Raw genomic sequence first — 11221 nt, 5'->3', positions numbered from 1 at the left:
TTGGCCAACTCCTCCTCTGGCCTTCTTCAGATGATTAACAGCAACGGGATAGGAATGCTGAGTCTTGTAACTTATTCCCAGTAATTACTGCCTTCTATAGTTTTTGTTGCTTCACCAAATTTTTGACCAACTAATCCTCTGACCTGCTTTTGGTAGAATTGAAACCACTATCTTTAGGTGATGCCCACCTGGAACCATAGAAACTCAATGCACCACGGGGCTCAAAGGTAAAGCAATAACTATGAAGATGATAAGTCTGCAAAAAGAATACACAATTCAAAGAAAACGATGAAATCAGTTGGATTATGCTGTGAGAAAAATAGCAAGAGATGTGCAATTAACTGCTAATGTGTCAAATAAAATCACAGGAAAACTATTGATGTAATCCAAAAATTACGGAAAATTGATGAGAATAGTTTTAGTAATAAATAAAATTAATTTTTATTTGTTTTTCCATCATGCAGGTTTAAGTCAGCATGTTGTAGATGATTATCTCCCTTATTTTGATATGAAGACGCCATGTGATCTTGCCTTTGAAAGTTTGTTGATTACGAATAGTAAAATAATTTAATTTTTTATTTAAATTCTATTTGATAATTTCCATAATTTTTGACATACACAAATAGTTTACCAAATATATCCAAATAACAACCCAACAGAAATAATTTTCCAGCAGTCAGTCAAGCAAGGTTTTGTAAGGCATTTGTTGAAGAGTTTGGAGAGAACTGGGGCAACCTCAGTGGAAGATTTCTTTTTTTATATAGTATAGGTAGGATGAGATCAGGCCCACATGCCTTTGAAGTGTCTAGGTTTTTGGGAAGAGATGATTTTCAGATCAAGTGTGGCTTCTATCCACAAAGGAAAATTTGGTAGGTGGTAGGTTTGGTTTAAAGTGGAGTTGAAGGCAAACAGGTTTGCTTTTTTTCAGTTGCGATACAAACAACCTCAAGGTAAAATTTTATTTGATAATTTTCCATAATTTTTGGTGTACACAAATAGTTTTTTACCTGATACGTAAATCACAAATTGTTTACCTGTTATTTTATTCTATCCAAATAATAATTATTTATTTATTTATTATTTTTTCTTTTAATTATTTATAACCAATCAAATAATAAAATTGTGTTTGTTTTGTTTATTATATTTATAACTGATCTGCAGAATGTGTTTCTTTTACCCAGGAAAATATTGACTGATAAATAAAAAAAAAAAAAAATCAAGTTTTATATTTCTGCATTTACTAACCCGCATTTCCTTGAATGTTGCCTTTGCATAGCCTAACAGCTGACATAAACCACCGGATATATGCAGAGCATTGATCAAACAGAAAAAAAATCAATGACAGACGCACTGTGGGTTTAGCCAATGAAAATCTCAGCAGACAATAAGTTAATTGGAAGAAAAAAATTGAATGTTAGTCTCCACAACAAGGTATGAAGCAAAAAAGATATTTGCCAAAAATAACCTCGACCAAAATTTGAGTAAATTCGTTTTATTGTTTATTTTAATAAATTTTAATTTTTTTTGTGCTGACGAACTCCATGTAAAAGTTGTTTTTAATAGCAAAACAGTAGCAGAAGTAAATACTTGTACAATTTAGTCTTACAATTTAAGTAAACTCCCTTATGTGAGATCAAAATCCGGCATGGCTAAATTGTCCGATTCAACTCCTGCTGATTCAAACAACTTTACACATTGTTTCAAACAGCAGGAGCAGTCAGTTATACAATGATTGGGAATAATTTTGGTTGTACATATTTAGTAAAACCACCAAGAAATGTTAAGAAAATATTTATACATGGATAAATTCATTTTTTTTAACTAGCAGGACCCCCCCCCTCACCCAAAAGTAAACTACAGTTGTTGATAACCTGCAGGTACTGTTTGAATCTGGAAAAAGTAAATAAGGGAATGCGTAAATCCGTATGGAATAATAAAATTAGGAAAAATAGTCCATTAGAATAAGAATAGAAAGTATAAACAGATTTTTTTAGAAAGTAAGGATTATCACTGTATATGGACTGTTTAGATTGATAGAAACTCCCCATGTTGAGAATGGCTTTTGAAATAGACACTACCAATTTCCCCTCGGAATAGACATCCCCATAAAGAACATATCGGAACAGAGCACCCTCTCAAATTTAACTGTAAATCTTAGGCACCTGCAAATGATATGGTTGGTGACAGTGTCAATAAGAGAGAAGTTTATTTTTATATATATATATATAGAGAGAGAGAGGGAGTGTAAGATGATTGATAATTTATAATTAAAAATCGCTTTAAATTGTACGATCGTTTCGGAAACAATGTTTTTATTAAGACAATAATTTTATCCTAGTTTTTTCAAACAAAGTCTCCTCATCAGCAATCAATCCGCTTGAAAATGTTGATGAGATGCAGGAGGGGCAGAGCCAGGAGGCACACCACAGTGGTCAGTCCCCCCAAGTGGCAGCCGTCTTGTCATGCAACGAAACAAATACACTTCAGAATAAGCTCAAATGGTCAGCGGCAGTCGAGACAAATGCCTGGCAGGACTTTGATACCAACGTCAGCGAGATCCTCACAATAACACTTAACGGGTCCGCTGACAAACGGCTTAAAATCATGGCAAAAATATTAACTTTCGCAGTAGAAAGATTCGGAACTCAAAAGAAAAAAGAATTCCTGTTACTGTAAACAGTAGACAGAATAAGATTAGAGCCCACAGAGCAGAATTAAGAGCTTAAAAAAATAAAAATAAAATAAAAAAAAGAGGCCAAACCAGAAGAAAAGGCTCCATTAAAGGAGCGTGGTGATTCTGTTAGAATGAAAATAAGGTCGTTGTGGACAGCAGAATGGCACAGGCGACAGAAAAGAAAGGGCACGTAAACGCTCAGCTTTCATTTCAAACCCCTATGGTTTCACAAAGAAGTTATTGGGTGAGACGCGAAGTGGTTCACTCGAAAGTAGCATGCCTCAATGAGTCATTAAGTGATCCCTTCCAAAAACGTGATCTTGGCCTCAACAAGTTAATTATTACTCCCGATCTTCCTGCATCAGACTTCGACATGGGAGAACCTTCTCTCGTTGAATTGTGGACAGCTTTAGAAAAAGCAAGATCAAGCTCTGCCCCAGGCCCAAATGGAGTCCCATACATAGTATATAAACTTTGCCCTCATTTACTGCATACTTTATCGAAACTCCTAAGGGTCATTTGGAAAAGGGGTAAAATACAATGGGAGATACACGAGGGCGTCTGGATCCCAAAGGAGAAAAACGCCAAAGCAGTTGAGCAATTCAGATGCATTTCCCTGCTTAACGTCGAGGGGAAAATCTTTTTCAGTATTTTAAACCGATGTTTATCAAATTTTCTTCTCAAAAATAATTACATCGATACCTCTGTGCGAAAAGGCAGGGGTTCAGAGCATGCCAGGATGTATGGAGCATACAGGAGTCCTCTCGCAACTGTTAAAAAACGCCAAACAGTACAAAGGAGATATAGCCGTCTTCTGGTTAGACTTAAAAAAATGCGTACGGGTCAATCCCTTATTGGTGGAAGAAGCCCTAAAATGTTATCACGTTCCTAAAATAATCACCAATTTAATATTGGATTATTATAAGGATTTTAAAATGAGAACAATAGTAAAGACCTCTACCTCAGCTTAACATAATTTACAAAGAGGTATTGTTACAGGATGCACCATTTCTGCAATGCTATTCTCATTAGCAATGACCCTGTTAATAAAAACGGCGGAAAAGGAATGCCATGGGCCAGTCACTAGAACCAGGTTAAGGCAGCCGCCAATACGTGGATGACATGACCATAACAACAACTTCTGCGTTCGGGGCCAAGTGGCTGTTAAAAGGAAGAGATGAACTAATCGACTGAGCAAGGATGAGTTTCAACGCATCTAAATCTCTAGTTTAAAAAAAAAAAAAAAAAAAAAAAAAAAAAAAGACCGGATGAAAACGTACGCTTTAAGCTCTCTGAAGAATATATTCCTATGATAAAATAAAATCCAGTTAAAAGCTTAGGAAAGCGTTTTGATGTCACCCTAAAGGATTCAGTAGCAATAGAAAGGACCAAGGAGAATCTATAAGAGTGGCTTATTAAGGTTGACAAGTCTGGGTTACCCGGCCGTTATGAAACTTAAATTTATCAGCACGTTATTTTACCCAAGTTACTCTGGACCTTAACAAAATATGAATTTACAACCTCCACCGTGGGAACAATAGAGAGGAGAATTACAGCTCGTCTACGCAGGTTGTTAGGGACCGTGGCCATTGGACGCGTGAGCCTTGGGTTCTTCCTATCAGAAATCCGTCACACGCTCCAAGGAAATAGGAAACCCTAGCTGCTGCAAGAGGTTAGGAATAGTGAAGAAGACGTGTGGCAGTTATGGTGGGGTTGAAGCAGCAAGTAGCATGGACAAAGTGGGAATCGATAATGAACCGACAAATTAAGTGGTCGGAAATCTGGAATGGTGACTCCAGATTAAGATACTTGATACGGGCAGAGTATGATACTTTACCAAGTTCCGTTAACCTCAATCTCTGGACAAATTCTGAATCACCATTTTGTCACCTTTGCGGAGAGAAAGGCACTCAAGCATATACTCAGCAGCTGCAAAACGGCGCTTACTGAGGGTCGTTATAGGTGGCGACATGACAAAATCCTAAAAGAAATTGTGATACACATTACAGGGTAACATTTTCAATCCTGAATCGGGATTTATAAAATTCATGAGAGCAAGCGCAAAGCCTATTGGAAAAATAAGCACAAACCCTATAGGGTTATCCCACACAACGGACTTGGAATTAAGAGCTGACAGATCACAGACTAAAATTCCCAAGTCACATTGTTGCAAATCTTCGCCCCGACATATTATACTTCTCAAATAAATTAAAGAAAATAATTCAATGGGAATTAACCATTCCGTAGGAAGAGAATGTGGAGGAGGCTCACGAACAGAAGAAATTAAAGTATGATGAGTTTGTATACAGCTGCAGGAATAATGGTTGGAAGGCAAGCTGTCTACCCATTGAAGTAGGGGCAAGAGGGTTTGCAGCAAAATCTTTGAGTAAAGCTCTCACAGATTTAGGCTATGGGGAAATCTCTTAAAACCATAACCGATACAGCAGAAAGAACTGCAAATTGGTTATGGTTAAAATGTGCTAGTTCTTGGATATCATGCAGAGGTCCACAACAATAGGAATAACAAGCACATATATTTTTTTTGTTTTTAATTAGCTAAACATCCTTTTTGTCCGAATGAAATTAAACTTTGGTCATAACTAGTTTATTATATTCAAAACATCACATCAAAACACTTATAGGCTTTAGACTTAACATGCAACATAACATTAGTTACTTTTATTTTCTCTACCGCTCTCCCTCGACCCAGGACTGTACCCTAATAAACAATCTGACAGCATAGATACTCCACCACAACAACTGGCTTGGATTTTCTACTTACACAGATGCAGCTGGTAGCACAACACATAGCTTCTCTATCTCCCATTCCCTATCACAGATGGTTACGTTTCCAACTCCTGACCAGCAAGAACAACACGCATCACTTTTAGATCTGTTTCTGACCACAGCCCACTTGGGAATGCTGATCATGTAGTGATAATAGTTGAAATCACCCTAAACTCTAGAGCCAAAATGGAAGAGCCATTGCTGAAAACAACGAAATATTATAAAAAGGCTGACTGGGAAGCCATCATGGCGAAATATCTTCACTTCCTGCTGAACAGTGCGCAAATGAGACCATGGAATGGTTCAAAACAGCAATTGAAGCACATGTTCTCACGCGGAAGTTTTATAGCAAGCCCCACTCTCCCCAATGGTTTACTTCTACTTGTGCAGCGGTCATCGCGCAAAAGCAGCATGCGTACCACAGATTTAACAGACATAAGTCCAGTTCAAACAGACAGAAGTATATAGAAGCCAGAAATAACTAAGAAAGAAATAGTGACAGCTATGAGAGAATTTACTGAAACCACCAGAAAACACATCGAAGCACAAAAATTAGGAACCCGTGACTTCTGGAAAATCACCCCTTCTCAGGTGCTTGCCATCATAAAAAATCTTGACACTTCAAAAGCATGTGGACCTGATCTCATCCTGGCTGTGCTATTAAAACAGTGCTCTGGTTCTCTCCAAACTTTACAACAAGTGCCTTAATGAATCTTTCTTTCCTGCCTGCTGGAAAACTGCTTCTATGGTATCAGTTTTCAAGAATTCTGGCGAAAGAACTGACCAAGTAAATTAACGTCACATTAGTCTCCTGCTACTTTTCGCCAAAATACTTGAGTCCATAATTAACCAAGCTCTAGTCCATCACCTTACAGATGCTAAACTTCTGACCGACCAACAATATGGATTCAGGCAAACCCGTTCCACGGCACACATCCTAACTAATCTCTGAGCATATATACCATTCACTTGACAAAGCAGGAGGGTAGAGCGGTAGCTCTAGATATACCTAAGTCTTTTGACAGGGTATGGCATAAAGGTCTTCTCAGGAAAATTAGATCATACGGTATCACTGGAAGAATACTTAACATAATTAAATCCTTCTTAGATAAGTGAAAAATCCAGGTTGTCCTCGATGGTCGTACATCTAAACAATGATATAAATGCGGGAGTGACTCGGGGGGTCTATCCTTGGACCTCTATTCCTAATATTCATAAATGACCTCCCTGACAAAATTGTGTCTGAGATGGGTATATATGCTGATGACACCACGCTCTATAACAGACACAACAGGAAAACAAATGAACACGTATCTAAAGAAATGGCAAAAACACTAGAGGACGACCTCCAATCTGTAGTGGAATGGGGACAAAAATGGACGGTCACATTCAATGCTGCCAAGACAAAACTTGTTTCCTTCAATAACTACAAGAAACCTTCTCTACCACCAATAGCAATGGCCAAAAGAATCTTTATCTGAAAGTACATCTTTTAAGAAACAGAAGTTGGAAAAATTACATTGAGAGCATTGCCAGGACCGCTGCGAAAAAGGTAGGCTCTCTCTACCGTGCTAGAACGCTACTAACGCTTGAAAGTATCCTGTACCTCTATAAGACCACCATTCGCCCATGTATGAAGTATTGCTGTCATATTTGGGCTGGTCCATCTGCTACAAGTCTCTCACTCCTAGACAAGGTTCAAAAGAGTCGCCAACCTGATAGGTTCTGAACTGTCATCTAAGCTTCAGCATCTGTACCATCGACGAAATGTAGCATCCCTCTGCCTGTTCTACAAGTACTTTAACAGTGAATGCTCCGACGAACTGCAAGCACTTATACCCCCTCCACCTCAACGTAAATACCCCTGACAAACAGAAAAATCCCACCCTTTCACAGCTGAGATCTCTAAATGTAAGAGACTTCTATGCAAGTAGTTTCTTCCCCAGAACCGCTAGACTTTGGAATTCCCTTCCGGGTTCCTGCTTCCAATTGTACCGACATGCAGAAGTTCAAGTATAACGTGAACAGACATCTTGTTGCCCAACTCCCCACATAGTACCCCTGTAGCTTATGTCCCTGATAGTAGCTCTCTACATCAAAGTGGCAATGTGCCTTGTTTGGGGTGAAAATGTGATAAAAAAAAAAAAAAAAATTAAAAAGAAAACAATATGGAGGATAAACATAAACTGAAGCAAACTAAGGCATTTAACAATGGAATGAGTTTCACGTTTTATTTTTTTTTCCTATATTACAATCTTAATTGCCATCAGTGCAGTTTGGTGAATGTTCCACATAACTTAACATTTTTGAAAAATCTTTCTCAGTTGTGTGTTCAACCTTCATTCAAAACATGCATAGCAAATAATTTTACGACCGGACAATGCTTGATGGCTTGCATATATATATATATATATATATATATATATATATAATGATTTTCCAAAGCCGAACCAATGTCGCAGCCCACAAGAGCCAAGAAAGCCAACAAACCGGAAGTTAAAGACTCAAGTTTCGCCCTCATTTGGGCTCATCAGTTAGACATATTCGCGCTCAGGATATGAGGTAGGTTCTTTCTACTGTCGGATCTTTGCCACGGGTTGCTTGATCTGTGTAAGTTAATAGACTTTCTTGTGTGTGTGCGGCGTGCTTGCTCAGTTGGTAGAGTGATCGGCTAACATGCAAGAGGTTCGGGTTTCAAATCCTGAGCGCGGATATGTCTAACTGATGAGCGCAAATGAGGATGAAACTTGAGTCTTGGACTTCCGGTTTGTTGGCTTTCTTGGCCCTTGTGGGCTGCGACATTGGTTCGATTGTGGAAAACCATTTTTTATTTATATATATATATATATTCAGCCACTGATGAGTCGTAGATGACGAAACAAGTGTCCGTGGAGGATATATATATTTGAACATAAAAACAGGATGGACATATGTTTTCAGTCCAAGGAGTTTGTTGCTCATTAGAGCTATGACTGAAACATATCTTAAACATGTAGCCCTGCTACGTTTATATAAGTAAATCATTCTTATAAATAAATAACTCTTTATTAATGTGCACTATTATATAAACACAGATTCTGTGGATCTTTACCCTGTGAATACAACTGGGCCTCTTTAAAGCTAACTATTGTCTACCGTTCCTAACACTCGCATATACAAAATAGAATACATTTTTAATTATATTAATACTATACTGATCTCAGAGGAATAAATGTATCCGACATTGTTTCAGAAAAAATTGATCTGTGTTTCATTGACGGGGAAAAAAAATTTAGATAACCATCTATCGTGGGACCATCTTGAATGATCAATGTTGATATTCACTGGATTTTTACCTAGTAGATACAAACTTAACATAGATTACTATATACGTTATTGTTTTTTCAAACGATACATACGGTTAATATTAGCTCCGCCTCGAAGCTCATTTATCTTTTTTATTTACTTATAAAGTCGCCCTTTAATTTGTTTGGATGTATGTAACATTTATTATTTAAAACAGTAATCTACGTACACGCGTGTTTCGAGGTAATTACCTCTCGTCACTGATAAACATGGTCTGACGTTTGATCCCTAGAAACAGTTGAGCTACGCTGACGAGAGGTAATTACCTCGAAACACGTGTGTACGTAGATTACAGTTTTAAATAATAAATAAATAAAAAATGTTTATATATATGTGTGAGAACATTTCTCTAAGATTAAAATCAAAAATTTATAAACAAAAACAAATTTAATTATGACTAAAATATCTCAAGCTTTAACAACTTCATTTAAGATGCAGTTAATCCTTTAAATTATTTTCTTTTAATTCAGGCAATGTGGAATGCTGTCTACACTTGGTTCAAATTTTGATTGTAAATTTAAACGTTCAACAAAATCAACAGAATCAAAAAAATGAAGAGAAAATAAAGTCACTTTTCTTTGATAAATTCTATATTTTTCAAACATTTTAAGAAATTAAAAATGAAAATATTAGAATCTAAATGCAAAAGCCATTATTGAAATTCAGCAAATTGATACTTTTTCAAAAAATATATTTTTAGCTGTTGATAGTTTTCATTTTGTTTGTTCGTCTTTTTAGCCATAGCAAATGTTTTACGGCTTTCAAGAAAGTTCAATTAAAGGAAAATTCTACAGAAAGATCAGAAAATTGCATTTGAATTGAATGTCTTTACATTTTTTTATGGTGCGGTTGTGGAGTCAATGTTTCAAAAATAAAATTATTCCATTTGGAAATGAAAAATGTTAGGTGCCAGTCCATAGTACAACCCAAAAAAAAAAAAAAAAAAAAACCTTTAAGGTGTACATAGCTGTCATGGAATGAAGATGTCATATTCCAAAAATCAAATTGATCAAGTAGTTTTACTTTTATCAAGAGAATTATTTTTTAACAATTTTAAGCAAAATCGGTAGCATTATAAAGCTGATCTCACAAATTAGAATTACTGTGGAGTCATCTTCCCTTGTATATTCTTAAAATGGCAATGAGAAAATCCCTTTCTTCTTACTGATAAAATTTGATTTATTTTAGTAAAAAAAAAAAAAAAAAAATGCTTGATTAAATTACATAATTTTTAGAATCTGACATCTTTATTATGTGACGAGTACGCACAAAGATTTTTCTGTATTTTTGTTTTTTAATTAGGTTGGATTCTGAGCAAAAACCAAATGTATTTTTTTCTTCATTCAAAATATTCAAGACGGTTACAATTCTGAATATATCTTAATGTTTATGAGTTTAGATAATCCATTGGATTATTTCAGATCACACAAAAATAAAATAAATAAACTGTCAAAGGTCAACAAATGTTTAAAATGTGGGAAGCCATTTTTGATTTTTAACCAAACTTTTTTCATCTTATCTCATTTAATTTAGTTTGTTTTTCTTTGTTTTTTGTTTTGTTTTTTTGGAGGGGGAGGAGAGTTGATTTCAAAACATCTTTTTCTTTCTATGAGAAGAGGGGCAGAAAGAGACAAAAGTCACTCAAGTGACTCACTATGTCAGATAGGATCATTGGAGTTTTGGCCGTCAGGAATTTCTGTTTTCTGCTTCTGAAAAAAAAAAAAAAAAGAAATTTCATTTAGAATAAAAAGTTTTATTAAAAAAAAAAATAAATAAATAAAGCACAAAAACATCACAAGTCACATTTTGTTATTTAAAAAAGAAAAATGTTGAATTTAGAAGTCAGAGTTTTCTTAGTTTTATAGAAAGAGATCTTAAATTGGAAGCCATGTTTACTTTCAGAAGAGTTTCCGATGAGTAGTTATTCTATACAAGTCCTGGAGATGAATTTTATAATTTTGCAGCCAAAGATCAGAAAATCCTTCTCATATTGACACGAAAACATTATGTGCTGGAATGCTAAAGATTTAATTTTTATGGAACAATTCTGGTTTCTGATTGGTTGATAACAGAACGTGAATTAATTTGATTCATCAGTTTCTATCAGCAGCATTTATAAATAGAATCTCCCAATTTTGAGGGAGCATACCCCCATTAAATATCAAAAATATTACGAGATAAAATTTCCAAACTATCTTTGAATCAGTACAATTTCACACACACACACACACACACACACACACACACACACACAAATAAGATGAATGTGTGTATGTGTCTGGTCACGAATAGGCTCCTATATGGTTGACTATTTTAAAAAATTGATTACATATGATAGATGTATCGAGACACAGGAATGGGTATGTTTGATCTGGCAGAACGGTGGTTCATTAAAATTGCGGGGTCTGCGTTCGC

General features: G+C 35.8%; 1 protein-coding gene across 6 annotated transcripts in view; it reads right to left on the bottom strand.

The window, feature by feature from the left end:
• Positions 1-9374: 9374 nt before the first annotated feature.
• Positions 9375-11221, bottom strand: part of LOC145294092 (uncharacterized) — a 118022-nt gene continuing 116175 nt past the window's right edge. For all 6 annotated transcript variants that reach the window (XM_080141160.1, XM_080141157.1, XM_080141159.1 and 3 more), the window contains one exon: positions 9375-10515. In XM_080141160.1, the coding sequence (XP_079997286.1) occupies positions 10465-10515 (51 nt within the window). In that variant the 3' untranslated portion in view covers positions 9375-10464. The remainder of the gene's footprint in view (positions 10516-11221) is intronic.

The sequence above is a fragment of the Euprymna scolopes genome, chromosome 15 (assembly GCF_053919585.1).
Source record: "Euprymna scolopes isolate OS-2025 chromosome 15, ASM5391958v1, whole genome shotgun sequence".
In the NCBI taxonomy this organism is placed as follows: domain Eukaryota; kingdom Metazoa; phylum Mollusca; class Cephalopoda; order Sepiida; family Sepiolidae; genus Euprymna; species Euprymna scolopes.
Note: the sequence above shows the minus strand (reverse complement) of the source record. Positions and strands in the feature narration are given on the sequence as shown.